The sequence below is a fragment of the Tachypleus tridentatus genome, chromosome 12 (assembly GCF_004210375.1).
Source record: "Tachypleus tridentatus isolate NWPU-2018 chromosome 12, ASM421037v1, whole genome shotgun sequence".
Taxonomy (NCBI): domain Eukaryota; kingdom Metazoa; phylum Arthropoda; class Merostomata; order Xiphosura; family Limulidae; genus Tachypleus; species Tachypleus tridentatus.
Window position 1 is genome coordinate 7,138,320 of NC_134836.1, and position 23,667 is coordinate 7,161,986.

Genomic DNA, 23,667 nt, shown 5'->3' on the forward strand with positions numbered 1-23,667 from the left:
CATTAGAAAAGTAACTATACTCACAATAAAAATAACTAAGCCTCGCCTACTAATAGTAGTTTATTAAAAAAAAATTGTGGTTTCTAAATCAACCAAAGTTTCAATTGTATTATAAAATAAACTACAATTAATTTATATATTTATAAGAATGTAATGCGCATACTAAATTAATCCTTAAAAATAGAACTGATTATACGCGCATATAATTCCCACATCTTTACTTCTCAGCGTTCCCAAAGAGTGCTAAGTTTAGGAGTTAGACTTTTTATTCTACGTAATTTTCATAATTTTTCTCATTTTATCCATATTATATTGCAGTTGGTTTCAAATGTGAAACAATTCACTTAATGGAAGATTTGTTAAAATCACATATTCTACTTAATATCCATAAATAATTTATTTCAAAGGGAATAAAATATCAGAATTTATTCATAACACACAAGTAACTGAACAATATTCTATTGAAAAATAACTATCAGCATAATGATATAAATGATCTGTATTTGTTTTACAAGGTGCTTCGTAGGTCAACCAGCAGTCATTCTTTCAGTTATTGTAAAACCCCACAATAGTGCATTACAAAAAAAATAAATGTTGCAATTCACAGTTAAAGCAACTATCTTATTCCTTTTTCTTATGCACCCAAATATTTCTAGGTATGTTATCAAAACACCAACAGATAGAGAATGGGGAAGTAAGCTATCTGATAAATCGTGGAGTGGGATGATCGGTATGGTCCATAGAAAGGTAAGTTATAAAGATTATTAGATAAGACCAAGGCCAGCATGTATCTAAATTAAAATGTAGATGAATATTACACGTGTGTAACATAGTAGTAATTATCAATTTATTCAAAGGCTTCTGTGGAATTTTATTTCAGAAAACTTAAATCCATAATTCAGTATACTTGATATTTATTCTCTGATGGGGGAAATTTCACAATAATATGTATATATTAGAAGTTCCTTTTGCAAAAGAATATTTAAGGCTAAGGATTATTCCGTTATTTTTCTAGTTTGACTATTTTTAGCAGGCAACAAACAAGTATATTTCATTAAAATACCATTAGGAAAAGTTAATTGAGTCTAATGGGCGTACAGGACGACATATCACTCGGTTATTGAATATTGACGCTAGGAAGTGTATGTCATTCACAGCCAATAATTAAAATAAAAGTTCGTTGTTTTTTTTGGAATTTCGCACAAAGCTACTCGAGGGCTATCTGTGCTAGCCGTCCCTAATTTAGTAGTGTAAGACTAGAGGGAAGGCAGCTAGTTATCACCATCCACCGCCAACTCTTGGGCTACTCTTTTTACCAACGAATAGTGGGATTGACCGTCACATTATACGCCCCACGGCTGGGAGGGCCCACGAGCATGTTTAGCGCGACGCGGGCGCGAACCCGCGACCCTCAGATTACGAGTCGCACGCCTTACGCGCTTGGCCATGCCATGCCATAAAAATAAAATCATTAAATCTCTAACTTAATTCTGTAATGAGATTTAACATGAATCGCTTTTTTAATTGTTTTACAAAAAGAAGTTTTAAAATACTATATTTATAAATTACAGTTTGCGTACTTTTTACAAAACCTGGAATATTCTGAGCGATAAATGTCGTAAAATAAAACTGGTTATTGCAGGAGGTAGACCTTTCTGTGACGCAAATAACTATTACTGAAGAGAGAAGAGAAGCAGTCGACTTCACCGTTCCTTACTCGTTCGATTCAGTGACTTTTATAACCAGCGATCCTATAGCTAAACATGACACTTTAGCTATTATCAAGCCATTCGTCTGGCAGGTGAGACGTGAATTTTTGTACAGATCTGACAATTTATAAATGATACACCAACCTACTGAAATAGCACAGGAACCAAACAGCCTGAAATTACTATACATTCGCTGATTTTTAAGAGGCACAATATATATTTTAATATAATTCGTTTATCAAATGAACTTCCAATTGCTAAGTAACGTGAGCCTGTAAGTTTTGAAATTAAAGTGGTTATTTGCATTTATTTCGAATACATTGAATAAAATAAGTAATTTATCCTAGGAAAGATTTTTAATAGCTTTGGATTGGAAAACTTCCAATAAGTAATAAGGAAAAGTTTAAATCTTTCTTGTACCACAAAACGACAGAAGTAGACAGTACTTTAGTTTGTGTTATTTTATAGCAAAACCACATCAGGCTATTTGTTGTATCTATCGAAGGGAATCGAGCCCCAGATGTTAGCGTTGTAAACCTGAAGACAGTCCTTTATAAAAAAAAAAAGGATTATTTTATGTATGTGTGTATTGAAAATGATGTTTGCTTCACTGAAGAGACAGCATATTGGGATGACAATATTTATTTCATAGTTTCTAAAGTAAAACATTTCGTGTATTTCTTATCTTGCTATCGTGTCGAATATTGATATATTTATCATTATGTTTAATCTGAGTATCTATTCTTCAAATAATACGTTTTATCGTCAAACTTAAATAAAAATCATGGAAGATTTCTGAGAGTTTCAAAATTAATACCCTTCGTGCGGTTTTTAAATAATGTCTTTGTTTTTGAAGTGATAGATTAAACAAAATAAAGTTAGTCAATGGCGCCAGTCACCAACTATTAAACTACTAGTGTTTGAAAGCATGGTGGATTTGACTGCCAATCTTATAACGCACCCGCTTTTACAAAGGCGTGAATGAAAGTCATAACTCCTGGAATTCATAATCGAAGTACGACAGCCTCTAACTAGCCCACACCCCTAGATAATTTGCTAGGAGCGGTCGGATATGACGAACTTTATTGTTGTTGTTACTAATGTATTATCCTAAACCGTAAGCAACCATAACTATTGTTATAAACCAGAATTGAGATAAAACTCCTCAACAATGGTCATTTAAAACGTATTAGGTAAATTAATTTATTCCTGTGTAGCATTAAAGAAGTTTCTTTTCCTTTTCCTTATTTCTCGGCATAAAACTTAATTACATAATTCCAGGAATTCAGAGAGGATTTGTGTTTCATTCTTAACTTCTGAGTAAAATCTACTAAATACCCAGCCAGTAAGATAACCTTGTTGACCAATACTTTTATTTTCATAAATATCTTTGTCTTACATGTCTACTCCATACTAGAAGCGAGAGTATTGTGTTAAACTGGCTATATGTTTAGGAACTGAAAATAAAACCTATAACACTTTGTTACAAACGATGCAAAATCGAAGTTGTTTCTCCAGCAGTTTGTCCATCTTTTCGCTACTGTTTCACCAGCGATACTTCATGTTAAGGTTCTTCTTAATTTACTGTTTGTTTGTTTTTGAATTTTGCACAAAGCTACTCGAGGGCTATCTGTGCTAGCCGTCCCTAATTTAGCAGTGTAAGACTAGAGGGAAGGCAGCTAGTCATCACCATCCGCCACCAACTCTTGGGCTACTCTTTTACCAACGAATAGTGGGATTGACCGTTACATTATAACGCCTCCACGGCTGAAAGGGCGAGCATGTTTGGTGCGACGGGATTTATAATAGCATCGTCACTAATATGGTCATAACTTGAAACGGGAAACCATGACAATTGTTGTTGTCTCCTGTTCTTCACTTCATTAGTTGCTTAGTGGTGTGTCTGTGGTCTTAAAACGTGCAAAAAAAGGATTTAGATATTTCGTGGTTTTATGCTTAACTTAGAAACAAAACAAGGCTTATATAGTCTTTTAAACTGGCTCTAGTATATTATCAATATTTCCAGAACATTCTTAGGACGGATCTGTAGAATTTCTAGAATGTTTTGGGAATCGAGTTCTATAGTTTATTGCATACGTTCAATGGAAAGGTTACGTCACTCACCTAAAACAAAATTGAGTGAAAACGCATCTCAACCCAAACGATGGAGAATGGAACAATGCTGTTACAAAGCAGTATAAAAATTAGGAAGTTCTTGTGTGTCACAGTTTTCCAATTTGACCCGAGCTGAGCAATGTAGAATTTAAGTGTAATTGGTTGTTAATGCATCCTTGGTGTTGGTATATGGTGGATTAAATAAAATAGGTAATTTTTGTGTGAGGATAAATTCTGATTACAATATAACGTATGTTGTGTAACCATTAAACCGCTGTTGATTGTAACGGATTTACTGTTATATATTTATTTTAATATCTATGTTTGTTTCAGTTTAATGCATGTAGAGTATATTGTTAAATATGTATTGCGCAAGTACCGCCTGTTCTCTATATTTATAGAAGATTCTCGAATGTAAGAATCAACAATATATGTTTTCCGAAAGCACTAGCGTATCTTCGAATATTGTTGCCAAGTGTATTTTCGAAAATCTTGTCTAATAAGTATAAAAAGTTATCCATCGCAACACGAGGAGAGACAGATATATATTATTTAATCGCTATAGTCAGTATACTATAAGCCTCAGAAGCTATAATTATGATAAACGCTTATTAATCAGAAAACTACAGATGTTTGACCAGGAACATTTATAGATTTCGGGCATTACGAACCATTTAACTTAAGAAAATGAACTTCGGATGTTAGTATTTCTACGAGAACATTAGATATTTTCGTTGGCGAAAAACTCACGTGTGAAGAAGCTAGATAGCCAGCTGGCTTCCCGTCAAGTGAAGTATACCTGTATATCAACACAGAATTATTTCTCTCATCGTGAACCATCCATAAAATATCTAACTTCAGACCAGATATAAGACTTAGTATTGTTTGGGAGTTTATATTTTTTGTATATAAATAATGGTTAATATTAATTGTATTGTTGTTTGTCTATTAAAATATATTTGCATAAGAAAGAAAATTGTATGTTTCAATCTTGTTGACAAATATCATAAATTTAATGCGTATCAACATTTAATTAACTTCTAAATTAAAATTAAAATTTCCGGCTGTTTGAAATCATTATAAGTAATGTACGTATAATAATAAATCGAAGACTCGTCCGATATAAAATATAGTACAAAATATGATCCACGTACGAATTTAATTTTTGCTCACTATTCACATGTACTACTTTTTGAAGTAAATTAAGAAGTTTTGTTAGCATATTTATTTAACATTTAAGATGAATTACAGTAGTATAAGTAGATATTTCAAAATATTTAATGCTCTTTTCACTAGCTAGTTCTCAGTTAAAGTGCTGTTAACTATAAGTGAGAAATTTTATGTGCTGCAATAGATCCTTTAAACTGAAAAACAAGTAACGATAAGAACTAAAAGCCATTTTGTATTTCCGAATCGAATATATTAATGCAATTTAGTCAACGTAAAACTTCTTAATAATGATTCTATAAGCTTAATAATAATTCACCTTGGTCAACCATAAACTCAGAAATTACCATCACCTAAAATGTAATTTATCGTTCCCTACTTGTAACACATGTAAGTACTTTTTTTATATTTGAAAGTTAATTGTCTTGTTGTACCAAGCAATGGAGGCCCCTTATATAGATAAATAATTAATTATATTTTGTTTTACATTTTGGGTAAGAACAATGAAAGGTTATGCCAAAATTACTGTTTAAGAACTTTCGATAATTTTTATTGTTATATTACAAAACTGTAAATAATATTATGATCCTTCTTACCATTAGGTCTGGCTGTGCGTATTTCTGTCGTTAACCTTAGTGACGATTTGTTTAACAGTCATCAATAACATAAACAGGAATTGGAAGAGGCAGAACCCATGGACTGCTTCATTATGGTACCTATGGGGGTGTCTCGTTGCTCAAGGTGTGCTTGATTTCTTTTAAACTTTAAACAAGTACAATGTTACAAATATATAACTGAATTAATCTAAATAACTACTTTCTTGTTTGGCGCTAGAAACTAAGTTCTAAAATCTTCTATGCTTATCTTACGTATGGTAACATCTGGTATTTTATAGTTTTTATATTAAAACTAATGATAAAACGAATGTCTTGCATGCGTTTTCAATGTTTATGAATGGAATTACCAAAAAAAAGGTTAGTAAATACCCTTTGGTTTAAAAGAACAAAAACATAAGTTTAGCCTCTTTGTATATTTTGGAATTTAAAAACAAAATTAAATATGTAGCAGCTTATCTATTTTGATATTTGTTTCATTTCACTTATTTTACTTTTTACAGGTGGAAGGATACCTTCATTCAAGTTTTGTAGCGTAAGAATAATTTTGGTCATTTGGTGGCTATTTGCAATAGTATTTGTTGCTTCCTATGGTGGCACTTTAAAATCACATATGACTATATTGACGAAAAACCAACCGATTGATACGATATACGCTTTGGAAAGAGAGGTGTCACAGGGAAGGTTTACCTGTGGTGTGTTTAAGGGATCGTTTCTTGAAGAAAGACTTTTGGTAAGAACAAAGGCATTGGTTTTTTTCAGGTCCTTGTCCTATCAGCTCAATAAAACTGTTTCAATAGCATATTTTATACCATTATAATCCCAAAGTACATTTCTATAAAACAGCAAAACGGTGAATGTTTTTATCTTACATAATATGATGAATTAGACATTTATCTATGTCTTATTGCCAATCAATATATTTTGATTAAATTTTTATCGGAAAAATCTTAGCTACAACATATAAAATCACAATTATTATGTTATATGTAATCCAAGTTTGTCCAGAGGAGCAATTAAAGTGTTCTAAATGGTATGTTATTGAAACTATATTAGTAAACATCTATATTTTTTCAAATATAAGATTATACTAGGAACCAGTATGCTTCAGCTTCAAGTATTTTTCTTCTCAGACCATTTATTATTTATTGTTTACTGTCACTGATTTGAAGTGCTGCCACCTTTCATTAAAATGATTATGTCAAATTGTATGTACTATGTCATATGGTTTATTTTTGCCATGTTTTTAGTTGTGTTATACTAGTAGCATTTTTCATCATTATGACTGAAGTATGTGTCTCATTCACTTAAGTTTGGTTTTAGTATGCTGTAGGATACAATATCTAAAAGGTGGGTTGCTTCCATCTTAGATGTAAGCCAAATTAGTGTTTCTCATGATTTGATAAATCGATTAGTTTATAAAACACTAATTGCTGTAATCACTAGTCATAAATAATTGGTTAAATCACCAAACTCTACTGGATAGAGGGGCAAACCTAGGACAATACTTTTTTCTGACTGTACACATTCTCCAAGACCAAATTAGATCGCGCAGAAGTTCTAATGCAATCTTCCATATGATTGTGGAGTTTTGATATCTTCCCATAATACGTTCGGGAAAGTTGTTTTGAAATCAACAAAAAATCTTCTCTTGCGATTCTTATCTTGTATCACAGCAGAACATTTGAGGTTAAACTCGAGACCACCTGGTTTAAGTTATCCAAAACTGGATCACAAATCTGTCTATAATTGGGTTTATATTTTGCTGTGAACTCCCTGAGATTCATGCCAGAGCTTAAAAATGATTTTGAGAATACTGTAAAAAAAATCTAGTAAAGCTATATACGACCACTGGACCTAATGGTGCACCATGGAATGAGAGACATTAACTTCAATAGGAAGTCTTACCTTTGAATGTCCCAAGATGGCTGTTTGACAACTGTATAAAAAAGTGATAAGATCTAAGACACACAATAAATAACCTGGCACCATTGGTGAGTATTTCATCTATACGGATATCATCAGGTGATTAGGGTGCTTGACTCTTAATTTGAGAATCGGCGGTTCGAATTCCCGTTGCACCAAATATGTTCTCCCTTTCAGCCGTGGGGACGTTATAAGTTACGGTCAATCCCACTATTCGTTGGGAAAAAAGTAGTCCAAGAGTTGGCGATGAGTGGTCTTACACTGCTAAATTAGGGACGGCTAGCGCAGATAGCCCTTGTGTAGCTTTGCGCGAAATTCAAGACAAACCAAACAAATCGTACTACTCCATAATTTAGTTTATAATGACATTGCAAAAATTTACTTGATATTTCAGGGTGACAAGTTCCATGAATTAAACAGTTTATAAGACACATACGCGAGATTCATCTTACTATAATAGACGTAAAATGTATATACTTATCTATGTATATGGTTGAAATAATAAATATAAATAAGGCATCGTCTTTTGAGTTACATCACAGACCAAAATCCATATAAAAATTTCACACTTAGGGCATTCAAGATTCAGACAGAAAAATACTCTACGCAGCATGGAACAGTTTTGTTTTAATCGAAGAACACAATTTTAAATAAAAGCACTTTTCTCACAACAAGAACATGATTCTCAAGGTCTGTTTGTGAGGATTTAATTTTGTTTTGAGTAATGTAATTTCTAAACATAGTACTAAAAGTGGAATTCGTAAACACTTATTTTTCCAATAAAGGGTACCACTGTAATGCAAAAACATTACATTTCATAGGAGCACAATCCGATCACACTTTCCGTACAGTACCTCCCAGAAATCGTTTATTTGATTAAATGTTCACTTTTTCTAATTTTTTTCATTGAAAAACGAATACTTCGATCCCTCAGTGGTACAGTGGTATGTCTACCGACTCATCCCGCTAAAAACCGGGCCGGGTTTAGATACCTATGGTGGGCAAAGCAAAAATAGCCCATTGTGTAACTTTACGTTTAATTGTAAACAAACAAAACAAACAAACGAATACTACAATTAGTAGTTAATAATTAGCTTGAACGTTTTGTACTGCATCACATATCCCCAAGTAGGACATAAAGTACAGGGACCTCCAGGGTACTGATGTTATTCCTAAAATTTTATAGTTGAATGAAACGTTGAAAATCGTGACAAGGTTTAACATAAAAGTGATGGTAACTGGTAGGAAGTTTAAGTCTGTGTGTAGTTGAAAATGAGCAGGTAAGGACTCAGTTAACTGCATTTGTCGTTGTTAGGAATTTTGAACAAAACTTCTCCAGAATTATCTGCGCTAAACATCATTAATTTAACAGTGGTAGCCTACAGGGATGGCAGCTAGTGAACATCATCCTTTGTTTCTTACTCACAACTTTCTTCCTTTACCTCTCACGATTTACTCATTCTCTCTCACATCTCCCACTACCTTTTGTCTTTTGTCGAATTCCTATCTTTTATATTCCTTTCTCAAAAACCAAGCCTAACACACCTGTTTGTTTATATCACATTACAAAGTCCCGTAATCAAAGAGAGCCCTGTAATCTCCACAATAGCTAGAAAGAAATGCAGCTTCTCTCTCAAATACTTTTCTTACAACTTCAAATGCTGTAATCCTTTAATACTTTAAAGACTGACCAACAGCTCTCAGCTTTCTTACCTCTCTCAACTACAATCGATATTTCTCACACACATCAGCGTAAAGTTACATGAGAAGCTACGTGTACTTTGTCCATTGCAAGGAATAGAACTTAAAATTTCCTGTTGTAATTTCAAAAAAATACCTAAATACCTCTGACCTACGAGGAAACCTAACTTAAATGAGTGAAAAAATAATCTTAAAAAATAGCAAATCAGATTGAAGAGAGAATTATGATTTAGACCTACTTTTAAAAAAGAAGTGCTTTAATAAATATATAATTGAAATTCAGCGTTATGTTGTCTTCCAAACTAAAGTTGATGTTCTGAAACTAATAGTTACAAAAGAAGAAAAACAAGTATTGATAATCTTTGATTCTTATTATGTGTTTTTAAAAGTAAATAAGTCAATCACTATTTATAATCTATATCATTATATTAGTATTATAACCAGTTAGTTACATGTTATTAACAAATTCTGCAGAACTCAAAAGATCCACTCTATGGCGTTCTTGGCGAACCACTTCGAAAAGACCCTAGTCTATTTGTGAAAACCCACGAAGAGGCTTTATTGAGGACGCTTAAAAGTGATTTTGCTTGCATCGATTACCAAAGCCATTTGGAATTTGAAGCAGCAAAGATGGGAGAAGATAAGTTTTCTATAGCTAAAGATTTTTTCAGTAGTGTTACTGTTGGAATAGCTCTTCAGAAAGGATGTCCATATAAGAAGTCATTTGACAGGATGTAAGTATATCAGCTTTTAATATATATAACCACTTTTACAAGGTAAATATGTATGAATAGTTTTCTTCTAATGTAAAATCCGCGGAATATTAATACGTTAGTTTAACATACGTAAAGAAACTTTACTCAAAATATCAAAACTCGTGTTTATCTCCTAAATATGCCAATAACATATAAACAAGAAAATCAACAGCATCACGTTTGAAAACGTAATCTAATGATTATATGAATGAAAAAAAATCAAATTATAATTGTAACACATACAGAAAATACAATAAACGTAAGTCCAATGTTTATGTTTCCAATGTTTCCATTGAGAGAGGTACTTTTTTCTTTTTTTTACACGTCTTCCAAACACTTTTCTATTAACTTTCACTCTTTCATTTCTCGACAAATCGACCTGAAACTTGGTAGGGTTAAACCTTGGTTCCATTTTGAGACTCCTTTTCACAGGGTCCAGCATGGACAGGTAGTTAAAGCACTCGACTCGTAATGTGAGGGTCGAGGGTTCGAATCTCCGTCACGCCAGACAAGCTCGCCCTTTCAGCCGTGGGGGCGTTATAATGTGTCGGTCAGTCCCACCATTCGTTGGTAAAACAGTATCCTAAGAGTTGGCGGTGGGTGGTGATGACTAGCTGTCTTTCCTCTAGACTTACACTACTAAATTAGGGACAGCTCACACAGATAGTCCTCGAGTAGTTTTGCGCGAAACTAAAAATCAAACAAACAAACAATCCTTTTCATATGCTTGATTTGGTCTTTTAAAAGAAATTTATAGGTACAAAGGTGCGTGCGTGTGTTTCTTACAGTAACGCCACATTTGGGTATCTGCTAATTCCACTGAGGGGAATCGAACCCCTGATTTTAGCGTTGTAATTCCGTAGACTTACCACTCTATCAGCGAGGGACGGGCACAAAGGTCAAACAACCCTAAAAATATAATTTTTTGGGGCTCTTGTGCAGTCATATTTACAGCAGTTAAGATAAATTTGTCATAAATATAATTTTTCACACCCCCAAAACACTGACGTAAAAAGTTATATTTGCCTATTTTGAGTCTTTTCTTTTAGGGGTAAGAAATCATTAAAAAGCGTAATTTTATGGCTTTTAGTCAACTACTCGTCCATATATTGACCAATTTACGTGGGATTTGCTACTTTTTTATGGACCCTATACATTGACAAACAAAAATGGAGTGCCTACTTTAGTAATTATAGGTGGGGTAAAGGTGCCACAAAAAGCATAATTTAAGAGTGTTTTTTGTTTTGTTTTTTACAATTACTCCGCCGTATTTCGCTCAATTTACATAGTATTTGGTACAAAGACGCTTTTCTATGAACCCATCCATATACTTACAAAAATGTAGATATGCTTATTTTTGGTTATTTTATAGGGTTTGTTTGTAATTAAACACAAGGATACATAATGGGTTATCTGTGCTCTGTTCTCAACGGGTATCGCAACCATATTTCGATTAAGTCTGTAAACATAATGCTGTGTCACTAAGGGATTTTGGAAATTAATCCGCTTTATTTCGACCAGTTTACAGGGTATTCGTTACAAAGATAATATTTTACAGGTCTCAAACAGAAATTTACAATGTTTGTCTGCCCCCCTCCCGTGGTACAATGGTATGTCTGGAGACTCATACCACTAAAAGTCGGATTTCGATATCCGTGGTGGGCAAAGTTTTGTGCTTAATTCAAAACAAATCAAAAACAAATTTTTGTCTTTTGTTAAATTTTCCAGCGTGGAAAGCACAGGAGTTTTTGTGAAATATTATATATGTCAACCAACATATGGGGTATTTTATGCAAAGGTACCTTCTTGCCGGCCCCAAGCAGTGCTACAGAAAGTTTCTTATATTCTGTTTTTAACGATTTTCCTCTTGTTCGAATTGGCCTTGTTAGAATTGCGCGTCAGAAACTTGTTGTATTTGCTTGAAAATGATGGTCTTATTAATTCATTATATGATTTTGTTACATACATCATGTATGGTTTGCCATGTTACGAGGGTATAAAACAGACAAAATTGACATTTGTACTTATTAATGTAGTACCATAGCATAAACGTACTGATTTTATAAACATTTAAGGTACCAGGGATCCAGATGGTACTGAATGCGTTAGTCTTAATATGTTGTTTGTAATCATACGTCTAAAAATAACAGATTCAAGTATGCGTGTGTGTGTTTTCTTATAGCAAAGCCACATGGGGCTATCTGCTGAGTCCACCGAGGGGAATCGAACCACTGATTTTTTGTTGTAAATCTGTAGACTTACCGCTGTATTAGCGGGAGGAAGATTCAAGTATAATCAACTATTACATTTACTAATGGGCGCACCTAACTTACGTTCATGTTTCAAACAAGTTACGTTCATGTGAATGTACACATGAAAAAACGGTATTCATTTAGACCCACACATTAAGATCCTGTTTTGTAGATATTTTTATGCATAAAAATTAACATTACTCAGAATAGGAAGAAATGTAATTGCCATCTGATAAAGAGTTCCGCTTTCATGAACTAAATCAATCGGGTAGGGTTCCATGTTTTAGCAGACATGGTCTCTTTTGTTGATTGATGTCTGTGGGCATATGCACACATTTTCAAATTATTATATACGGGTTAATTTAAAGCTCGCAGTTTGGGTAATTTATTTCTTTCGCACACGTTCCAAGCAAATTATTTTAATGATCTTCTGAAATAGACACCGCCACGTAAATTATATGGAAATTATTTGTTTTGTTTTTGTTTTTGAACTTCGCCCAAAGCTACACGAGGGCTATCTGCGCTAGTCGTTCCTAATTTAGCAGTGCAAGACCAGAGGGAAGACAGCTAATCATCACTACCCACCCTCAACTGTTGGGTTACTTTTCCACCAACGAATAGTGGGATGGATCGTCATATTATAACGCCCACCCGGCTGTAAGGGCGAGCATTTTTGGTGTGACGGGGATTAGAACCCGTTACCCTCAGATTACGAGTCGAACGCCTTAACCTACCTGGCCATGGCTAGTTGTTATAGAGAAATGTTTTTCCACTTGAACACGTTGGAGTACTTGGGAGAAAATTATCATATCATGATGCAGGCGTATAAATGTTAAGACAGAAAACATTAAATATTATAAAAATTAGGATTTTTATATTAATATCATTATTAATACAAATAATGTAATACGACATTCTTCTTATAATCTATTCAGAATTAAGCGAATAGTCCAGGCTGGACTTATGAAAAAGTGGACTGATGAAACAGAAGAAGACATGCGTAGAAATGCCACTGACCATAGGTTTGAAGCAATAATACGGCCTCTACAGGTGGATGATCTGCTTGGAGCATATGTTTTTCTGTTAATTGGACATACTATGTCCACACTGGTTCTATTTGCTGAGATTGTGTATTCAAAGCTTTTCTAAAAATATCAAAAACGTGTAGCAAAAACAGATTAAAACTTTTGACTATTTATTGATGTGCACCTATTACGTGCAAAAAATAAAATCTGTTGAATTTCCAACATTTGCATGAAATGTAATGTAAGTGTAATTTCAAAAACCTGAAAGTAAAAATCACATTTTTCAATTAAGATAAAAAACAACAAAATTAATCCTTACTAGTTTCAACGTCACAAACCTTCAATAAACCAAGTAATTTAAAATACATTAAAGCCACCTGCAATTCACATTAGCAAATGAGTACGTCAAAATAAGTAGGGTTAATCTGAATAAGTGTAGTGAGAATATTTTAATATATTATCAGGTGATCACATTTTTATATTACGATGTGATTCCTAACTCTGACAAGTTCCCGTAAAAATGATTCTTCGAATAATAAAAAATATTTTACCCAATTCGCTTTTTGGCTGTATGCACCCTTCTAATAAACATCTTCTACAAAGGGTTATGTATTATATGACAAAATCTATAGTTGTTAGGACATTTATTCTATGTTCCACGCTATATATGTATATATATATATATTGCAATCTGATAAGCCTCAGCTGTACTTTTTCTACAGACTAGAGTGCCTATATTAAGCATACCGTAACACCCGTTATTTCTTGTTCAAAACAGTTAAATATAATAAAACTTTTAATAGGTTTAGATATTATCAGGTGTTGAACACGAAATATGCATCCAGATACGTAACGATATATATATAATAATTATTTAAGTAACATCACCATTCTGTTTATTAAAAATAAAATCAACTTACTTATGAAATTCTTTTATTACACACAACTCTACATCAATAACTTGTCTTAGCTAGATTATACAGAACTATAAAACGATTTATCTTTTTCTAAATGTTCACAGTATTTTCTATTAAGGAAAAAAAATATGCTAGTCTATTTACTGCGACTAGTTTGTTTGTACATTTGCAGTTTATACTTTGCAACTGTAACTTCTCTAACGCTTTCCATGTTTAGATACATTACCTTCGCAACATTCTGCACAAGTTGCGGTGTGATTTTCTAAAAACGCTGTAGTTAACTGGCAACATTTCTCTGTTATAATTTAGTTTTCTGCAATATTGAAAAAAAAATCTTTCATATGTATTTTATGTCTTCAGAGACTGAGGAACTCTGTATGCTTTATTTGTTCCACATTGTATTTGATGTATTTTATGTCTTCAGAGACTGAGGAACCCTGTATGCTTTATTTGTTCCATATTGTATTTGATGTATTGGATGTTCAGTCCGTCTATTATTGTTGAAACTCCTAAACTGGTATATAATAACATATCATCATACATATGATTTGCTAATAAAAGTGATTTACAGTGTGATACTACTGAAATTCCTGTTGCTAATTTCAAGTTTTACTTTCCTAATTATTATCTTAGTGTAATGTAGTGGACGTGAGCTGATGTCGGATCTTTTACCTGAATTGTATCTTTGTATGTGAATGGTGTTTATTTTTGTCTTTTTCTGTTTTCCTGTAATTAAATTTTATCAGATAATTAAATTAATAAAATGCATTTCTCTCTCTTTAAATCTGTATATATATATTTAATTTCATATCTGTAAACACATATGCATCTTTATAGCTTTGACTAAACAAATGCTTATGACTTATTCGTTGTTGGATGTTTGAGGAAAGGTACTGAAGGACTCTCTGCAGGAGCAGTCCTTAATTCTGAAGCGGTATACTAGATGGAATGTGAAGACTGGCTAGCCAACAGCACGCTCTGCTAGTTCTTGGGCTACTCAAGTCTAAATGGTGTGATTTTACCGCCACACTTATAATACACCCACGGCTTCAAAGAGCGAAACTTGATTCTATGCATGATGTATGAAAGTATGACCCAGAGATACACGGTTTGATAACCACTGGACTGTGTTTAGCCTGTACATTTTATAACCAATAGTTATTTCATAATGTAAATAATCAAATGTTAAAGTAAAACTGTAACGTTTTTATAAAATGAAGCCGGACTATGTGAAAACCCAGTAAAGTCTGTGTTGTCAACGCTACTGATAACTTCTAACCTGAACGTACTAAAATTCGATAATAATTAATTGAAATTGTATCGTTCCTCCTATTTATATGTAAGATAAAAAATGAAAACAGTAAAATCATCACTAGAAAACAATAATAAAGCAACTGTTATCACTAGTCATGATAAACCAAGACATGTCACTTTTAATATGTTGTTATAACGCGATATTAAAAAGTTAACATTCGATCACTTAAACAATAAATCTTTTTAAGCACACAATTAAAATACGTTTTATTCTGAGACTGTGAACTGTCTTAAAACAGACATTCTACACGTTTCTGCCTTCTGTTTCGTAACCTATTCAGAATTACACGTGTAGTCCAGGCTGGACTGATGAAAAGGTGGAGTGAGAAAATAGAAGAAACATCTGCAGAAATACCACTGACCAATCTAAAGCAACAATACGCCCTCTACAAGTGGATGATCTGCTTGGAGCGTATGTTTCCTTGTTAACTGAATATACTGTGTTTATTTTGGTCATCGAGTTATTTCCTTTATCGTGAAGTAAACCAGCTGAGAACTTGCAAAGAGCTACTTAAAGAAAGTTTCTGCCTAAAAACTTAATGTACGTTTTTTTTGTTACTAAAAGTGAATTTTGTGCTCTTCATATCTTTTCTTAAAGTTTGACAGAGTGTGAAAGAGTAAGATCTCGCCATATCATTTAAAGGTTTATTATTTTAAATTTTGAACATTTTTCATACAATTTATTTTAGATTAAAAGAAACATTTTGTATTTCCCACCATTTTTCGTCCAATTGAACAAACCAAACTTTGTTAAGTGTGTGTTTTCTTATAGCAAAGCCACATTGGGCTATCTGCTGAGCCCACCGAGGGGAATTGAATCCCTGATTTTAGCGTTGTAAATCCGTAGACATACCGCTATTCTAACTGGGTGCCACAGATGGTTAAGATACATAGATAGAAATAAATAAAAACCGTATAACTCGAGCGCTGTCAAAAGGTGGATCTTTTGTTATCCGTTTGGCCCTGAAGAAGTGCTCGGATTAAACGGTTTTTATTCATTAGTGGAATTTATATAGTAGAAATAGTTCTAATAATGTTTAATTTGTTCGAGGGGCACCACAAAAGTGAAAAGCGTCTAATTATAGTCCGAAATTAATATTTCAGAGATTATAATACCCTTAGTAAACGCGTTTAGATTAACTTCTAATACTGACAAAAGATCAGCGGTTGAAGTATATTATGATATGCGTTAACTTAAATAAAGTTAGTTACGGTTCTTAAATCATTTAATAATGTGACACGTGATGTGTAACATTTAAAGATTTATTTTAACAACGTTGTTGTTCTTTTAGCATAAAACTTATTGGTTTCCTAAGCTCTGTCCATCATGGAGAATCGAACTATGGATGCTAGAGTTGTACGTTTATATTTACTAGTGGCTCGGCATGCCCAGGTGGTTAAGGCACTCGACTCGTAATCTGAGGGTAGCGGGTTCGAATCCCCGTCGCACCAAACATGCTCGCCCTTTCAGCAGTGGGGGCGTTATAATGTGACGGTCAATCCCACTATTTGTTGGTAAAAGAGTAGCTCAAGAGTTGGCGATGAGTGGTGATGACTAGCTGCCTTCCTTCTAGTATTACACTGCAAAATTAGGGACGGCTAGCGCAGATAGCCCTCGAGTAGCTTTGCGCGAAATTCAAACCAAACAATTATGTTTACTCATGACCGTTACAGTGTCATTAGACTAGAATACTAATATGATCCCAAAGAAGCTGCATCACATACATAAGTAAAAATGATCAATGTTTTTGTATTTAAAGATTGATGATTGGAAGCATTTTAGTCTGTAGAAAAATCTATATTATTTGGTTCGTTTACAGTAAAATGCTTGACAAATATATGTTTGTCTGGCCTGACTGCAAATTTCTTATGTCTGATTCCCAAGACGCTGTCCAATGGTTCAGCAGTAAACTAACAACTGTTTTTTTTTATTTGAATTGGACAAATAGCCCATTGTGCAGCTTTCCGCTTTATTACAAGCGGAAACAAGAAGTTCCAAATTCAAGAGACTATGGGTGGAACTTTTAAAGACTGGGTAAAAGACTACTGCTTCAGAAACACAACAACGATTAGAAAACGGTTACAATAACACAATGTTTTTATCACTTTTGTTAAATAAGGATTCGAGAACTGACACAACAACACAATGTTCCCAGGACTTCGAAAGTTTTGAAACAGATCGACTGGATAATGAAAAATCTTAATACTAGGGTACGACGCCTTGACAAAATTGTGTCATTCCAAGGTACAAGCAGTTTACAAAGATACATAAGTATATATATATATATGTTATAGAATAAAGATATCACATGACTGGATATTGCTTCACAGTCTAATATAGATATCTTAGTACCCTTGGGTGTTGATTTGAGGTAGGGCTGTTTCCTTCAGTTAAGATAACTTCTTTGATTTTGCGTTTACATGTATGTATGTTATCGTCTTTATTTAAAGTTGCAGTCTTTCATGGTTACACTGTAAATGTTTTAATTCCAGTGGTAGTAAACATGTGAGGGTTTCATTATGTGCAGCGAATCTGTCTCAAAACTTTCATTTTCTAAAAATCGAGTTTCTATTTATAAAGTTACTCAATACGTTGGATTATATGAAGTCTTGACAGAGGCCGCAGAACACAATGTGCTTAGGACGTTGTATTATATGAGGTCTCGAGAACGGGTGAAGAACCCTATTATATTTCTCAATATTCCGATTAGATTGAAATATAATTTTTGAAAACTTTAAATTATCTAAAAGTATTAGACGATTTAAATACCTTCGAGTTCTTATGAAACATTAATTATATTTACATATACACATATGTATGTATACAGGGAGTGTTTGTTCGAAGTTAAGCACAAATCAACACAATGAGATATATGTCGAAACTTGGATTCTAGCGTTGTAAGTCCGCAGACATTTCGCTGTGCCACTGGAGATCATATATATATATATATAACGATTGAACACGCTGAGCCATAATCACATCATAGATGGAACTTGGTGATTATTGGTGACCATAGATGGAACTTGGTGATTATTGGTGATCATAGATGGAACTAAAGTCATTTCAGTCTTATAACAAAGCCACATCGGGCTACCTGCTGAGTCCACCGAGGGAAAAAACATAAAAGCAGTTCCTATAAATGTCATGTATCTTAAATACTTTTAAACGATTATTGTACTTCTACTGATATAAAAGCTCAATCAAATTGAGAAATAAGTTTAAAATATTTTAAATAAGTATTTTCAAAGTTTCTTCTGTGCAAACATGCTTTAAAAATCAATACTTCTAATTAAAATCTTAATTTGTTGTTGTTTCTTAGAACAAATATACACAATGTGCTATTTGCACTCTCTCCACAGCAAGGAATCCAACCTCATAGTTTTTCATTTATTAATTCGCAGATTTACAGCTGGTCCCCCAGTGAGACGGGCAAATTTACGGACTTATAACGCTAAAATCCAATGTTCTATTTCCTGCAGTAGATACAGTGGGCAGTCAAATGTTGTTCAGGTCTCAGAATAAAAAAACAAAAACAAACTTATACCTGATCTACTATAATACTAAAATTTTAATACAAGTTGGGCACAAAAAATATTAAGTCATGTATTTTAATTGTGGAGCTAAATTACTGTCTTGAGAGAAAAAGACAAACATCGTCTACTAATGTATCTAGACGTAATTATTACACATTTAATCACCTACACAATAACAGTTTATGAGGTTCGATTAAAATAAGTTCGATAATATTAATCATTTTTCATACTTTTTTTAAAATTTCCTAGTGGTACGGAGGTATGACTGCGGGCTCACACCACAAAAAACCGGGTTTCGACACCCATGTTGGGCAAAGCATAGATAGCCCATTGTGTAGCTTTGTGTTTAATTCTAAACAAACCAAATTTTCTTCGGAATTGTCAAAGTATTTTGCGAGTTTGTATTAATTAGATACACCTCTTTAGAAACACAAATACAGATTTTTTTAATTAAGAGTGAAATACTGATACTCAATGTCCGCTTATCCTCACGTTGTCCATCGGTCCGCGACTGTTACAATCATGATAATGTTTCCTTGAGAAGCCTGTAAAGTAACTTCCAGACTAAGAAAGAAGCGTATTACTAGGAGGTGAATTTCAAATGTTCTTATTGCAGTGAGGTAAATGTGCAACAGTTAACGTGTTGGATTGCAATGAACAGAATAGTATTTTCGTCGAATTTTCTGTATAGCTTTGTTTTATTTATTTAGAATTAAGCACAAAGCTACACAATGGGCTATCTGTGATCTGCCCACCACGGGTATCGAAACCCGGTTTTAAGTGTGTAAATCCGCAGACATACTACTGTGCCACTGGGGGACAAGGTAGCTATCGTTAGCAGTCCTTAATTTTGAAGTAAACATCTACAAGTCACCTGATGACTGAATAAGTTGTATTTTTCTGTTACATTAACAGGACCTCGAGTGAAATAATAACTGAAAACGTTGCACCCTTCTATATCTTCAGCAGGTCTCCGAGTATCGTAATAGTTGAAAACGTTGCACTCTTCTGTATCTTCATCAGGTCTCCAAATGACGTAGTAACTGAAAACGTTGCACCCCTCTGTTTCTTCAACAGGTCTCTTAGCTAAATGGTAACTCACTAGTTGCATATTTTAGCGTTTAACTATCGTTTCGTTGTATGCATTTAGGTCGCATCTTATCAGCACATAAATACTAACAATTACTCAAACCCTAAACACTTTATATGTGGATTATTTGGTATTAATACTCTTTGTTGCTATCATTTCTTCATTATAGTATAGTACCAAAGCTAATTATTTTGGGACAAGTAACGTTTGCTGTTTACGTAATAATAATCCTGTTTCTGGCTACCATTATATATCAAGGAAATAAAACAAATACATTAGAAATTAAATTTACTATGCCATATCTTACTGTATGCATGGTCACATAAGTTAATATCTACTTATCAGATACCATGAAATTTGGTTCATATGAAGCTCGACACAATAAGCTCTTTCTAAATTAACTACGTACATCTACTATTAAGAAAATGACTGGTTTGTTTACATCACGAAATGAGTAAAATGTAGACATTTCGATATCGATCTATAACAAAAAGGAGCTGAATTGAACACTAGGTTAGAGTTATATGTGACAAAAATAAATTACACGACATACAGTAAAAACTTTGTTATCTAACATCATCATATTCCTAAAGACCCATCGATGGGGACAGCGGTAAGTCTGCGGGATCTACAACGTTAACATCCGGGGCTCGATTCACTGTAGTTGATTTAGCAGAGAGCCCCATGTGGCTTTGCTCGAAAACAAACAAGTATCCTGAAAGTTTTAACAACCAGAAATTTCAATATCTGCAGATACACGTGACTTTTATATGAGAGTGAAGATAGCAGAACACCATTGTTTTCATGGTTCGTTTTCTAGTGGTTAAGTGAATGTGCATTCTTTTAGTGTTTAACCCTTAAACGACGGTTATCATCAACCGATGTTGCTTCCTACAATATTCCAACTGTTTAAGGGTTAAATGACTGTTTTTGTGATCCACAAAACGTGAACTTTAGATTAGCAAGCTTTAATCAATAAATTTAATTGAAGAGTACGTCATAATTTACTGAATTACATTTTGAGTGGCAAGCCATATTAAGCTATCTGCCGTGTCCGACGCGTATTAAGTCCAGGTGACTAGAATATATTATATTACTATATTTCAAAATAATAAGATTGTTAGGGACTTTAATATCTTTATCATTGTTTATAACTGTTATTGTTATCGACAATGTAAAAATAGTGTACTTTAAAACGTGTCAGATTTCCTGTAAAATATCGTAAGGAAAAAACTTTCATAACCTCTTAGGTCTGACAAATACAGATTATAAAGCTTTTACTGTCGCAATGACGTTAATTTGACCTTAAGACACGAACTTTTTGTAATTTACTCTGTTACATTCAACCTGAATAAAACTAAGTTATTATTTTAACTTCTAAAAGCCTATTTGAATATTGGTATTTTTCTCCTTTATAGTTTGGTTTGGTTTTTGAATTTCGCGCAAAGCTACACGAGGGATATCTGAGTTAGCCGTCCCTAATTTAGCAGTGTAAGACTAGAGGAAAGGCAGCTAGTCATTACCACCCACCGCCAAATCTTGGGCTACTATTATTTTCCAACGAATAATGGGACTGACCGACACATTATAACGCATCCACGGCTGAAAGGGCGAGCATGTTTAGTGTGACGGGGGATTGAACCTGCGACTCTAAGACTGCGGGTCGAGTGCCCTAACTACCTGATTATTCCGGGCCAGTGATATGTAGTATTCAAGCTATGAGGTTCGGTAACAGCGGAATTTTTTATATTTCTTAGTGACGGCTAGCGCAGATAGCCCTCGATTAGCTTTACGCGTAATTCAAACCAAACCAAACCAAATCAAACCACAATCACAGAACGATGAGACTATTGCCATCTGTTGACTGAATGTTCAGTACAAAATTGACTTTAATTGTATTACTCGAGTTTTACGAGAGGAATATTTAAATTGCATTAATTTGTAAAGTTTTGCACTAACGCTAACATTTCTTATCAGAACTTCGAATACTGATTTAGTTATAAAACGCACATTAGTTTTCAGGTTTTTAATTATTCATTAATACATAATTAAAACGAATTTTGAATAAAAAAACAACAACTTTTAAAATACACGTTATGATCCATAAGAATTGCTCCAGTGTGGATCATGTTTGCTTTAGCAAGTTAACTATAACACATATTATTTATAATAGGTAAATTAATTAATTATAACACATGAAGATACATTGAATGTATACTAACAATATTTACTACACGATAATTTATATTTCAAATAGTTCTAATATTTTATTCTACTTTTTAATATTTGTGGTGTTTTAAATACATATATAAATTCTAAATATACTTTCAGGTTTGTCAAATCAATTATCTATTTCTTGTACTTCGACGAAATACACATATTTTTACCATGAAATAATGATTTTATCCTAAATGTTTTGTTTTCAACTTTAGAAATTTATAAATTCTCACGCTGTTCTGCTTATAGTTCATGTATTGTTTTTATTTGTCGTTAGGTCTTTACATTTTTGTTCGTCTTGAATTTTGCACAAAGCTACACGAGGGATATCTGCGCTAGCCATTCTTTATTAGTAGTGTAAAACTAGAAGCAAGGCAGCTAGTTATTACCACCCATTGCCAACTCTTGGGCTACTCTTTTACCAACGAATAGTGGGATTGACCCTCATTATAATGCCCCCATGGCTGAAAAAGCAAGCCTGTTTGGTGGGACAGAGATTTAAACTCCCGACGCTTACGTTACTAGTCCAGTGGTTTAACTACCTGGTTATGCCGGCTCTTTTTTCGTCTTTGCTAAATTTACTTTGTGTTTTATAAATATATATATAATTTACATACTGGACCTATGTTTCAATTTTTGAATAAAATAATTTTATGCCATCAAACTGTAGTAGTAAAAATATACAGATTATAATAGTTTCATATAATTGTATTAAAACTTTTACATTTATTTGTTTTTTGAATTTCGCACAAAGCTACTCGAGGGCTATCTGTGCTAGCCGTCCCTATGTTAGTAATGTAAGACTATAGGGAAGGCAGCTAGTCATCACTACCCACCGCCAACTCTTGGGCTACTCTTTTGCCAACGAATAGTGGGATTGACCGTAACCTTATAACGCCCCCCACGGCTGAAAAGGCGAGCATGTTTGGGACGACGGGTATGCGAACCCGTGACCCTCAGATCACGAGTCGCACGCTTCAACACGCTTGGCCATGCCGGGTCTTTTTCATTTGTTAAATCAACATCTTTTTTCCCAGCGCGTTGCACCAAATAAAAAAGGTGGTATGTTTTTTTTTTAATTTCGCGCAAAGCCACTTGAGGGCTATCTGCGCTAGCCGTCTCTAATTTAGCAGTGTAACACTAGTGGGAAGGCAGCTAGTCATCACCACCAACCGCCACATGGTGGGCTACTCTTTTACCAACGAATAGTGGGATTGACTGTCACATTATAACGCCCCCCACGGCTGAAAGGGCGAGCATGTTTGGTGCGACAGGGATTCGAACCCACGACCCTCAGATTACGAGTCGAGACGCCTTAACACACATGGCCA

The 23,667-nt window shown here is 33.7% G+C and overlaps 1 protein-coding gene across 1 annotated transcript in view; it reads left to right on the top strand.

The window, feature by feature from the left end:
- LOC143234352 (putative glutamate receptor) overlaps positions 1 to 14,924 on the top strand; it is a 33,030-nt gene extending 18,106 nt beyond the window's left edge. Inside the window, exons 8-13 of the mRNA XM_076471643.1 lie at positions 657 to 747; positions 1,643 to 1,801; positions 5,594 to 5,732; positions 6,109 to 6,338; positions 9,707 to 9,966; positions 13,175 to 14,924. Of these exons, the coding sequence (XP_076327758.1) occupies positions 724 to 747; positions 1,643 to 1,801; positions 5,594 to 5,732; positions 6,109 to 6,338; positions 9,707 to 9,966; positions 13,175 to 13,388 (1,026 nt within the window). The 5' untranslated portion in view covers positions 657 to 723 and the 3' untranslated portion in view covers positions 13,389 to 14,924. The remainder of the gene's footprint in view (positions 1 to 656; positions 748 to 1,642; positions 1,802 to 5,593; positions 5,733 to 6,108; positions 6,339 to 9,706; positions 9,967 to 13,174) is intronic.
- Positions 14,925 to 23,667: the final 8,743 nt, after the last annotated feature.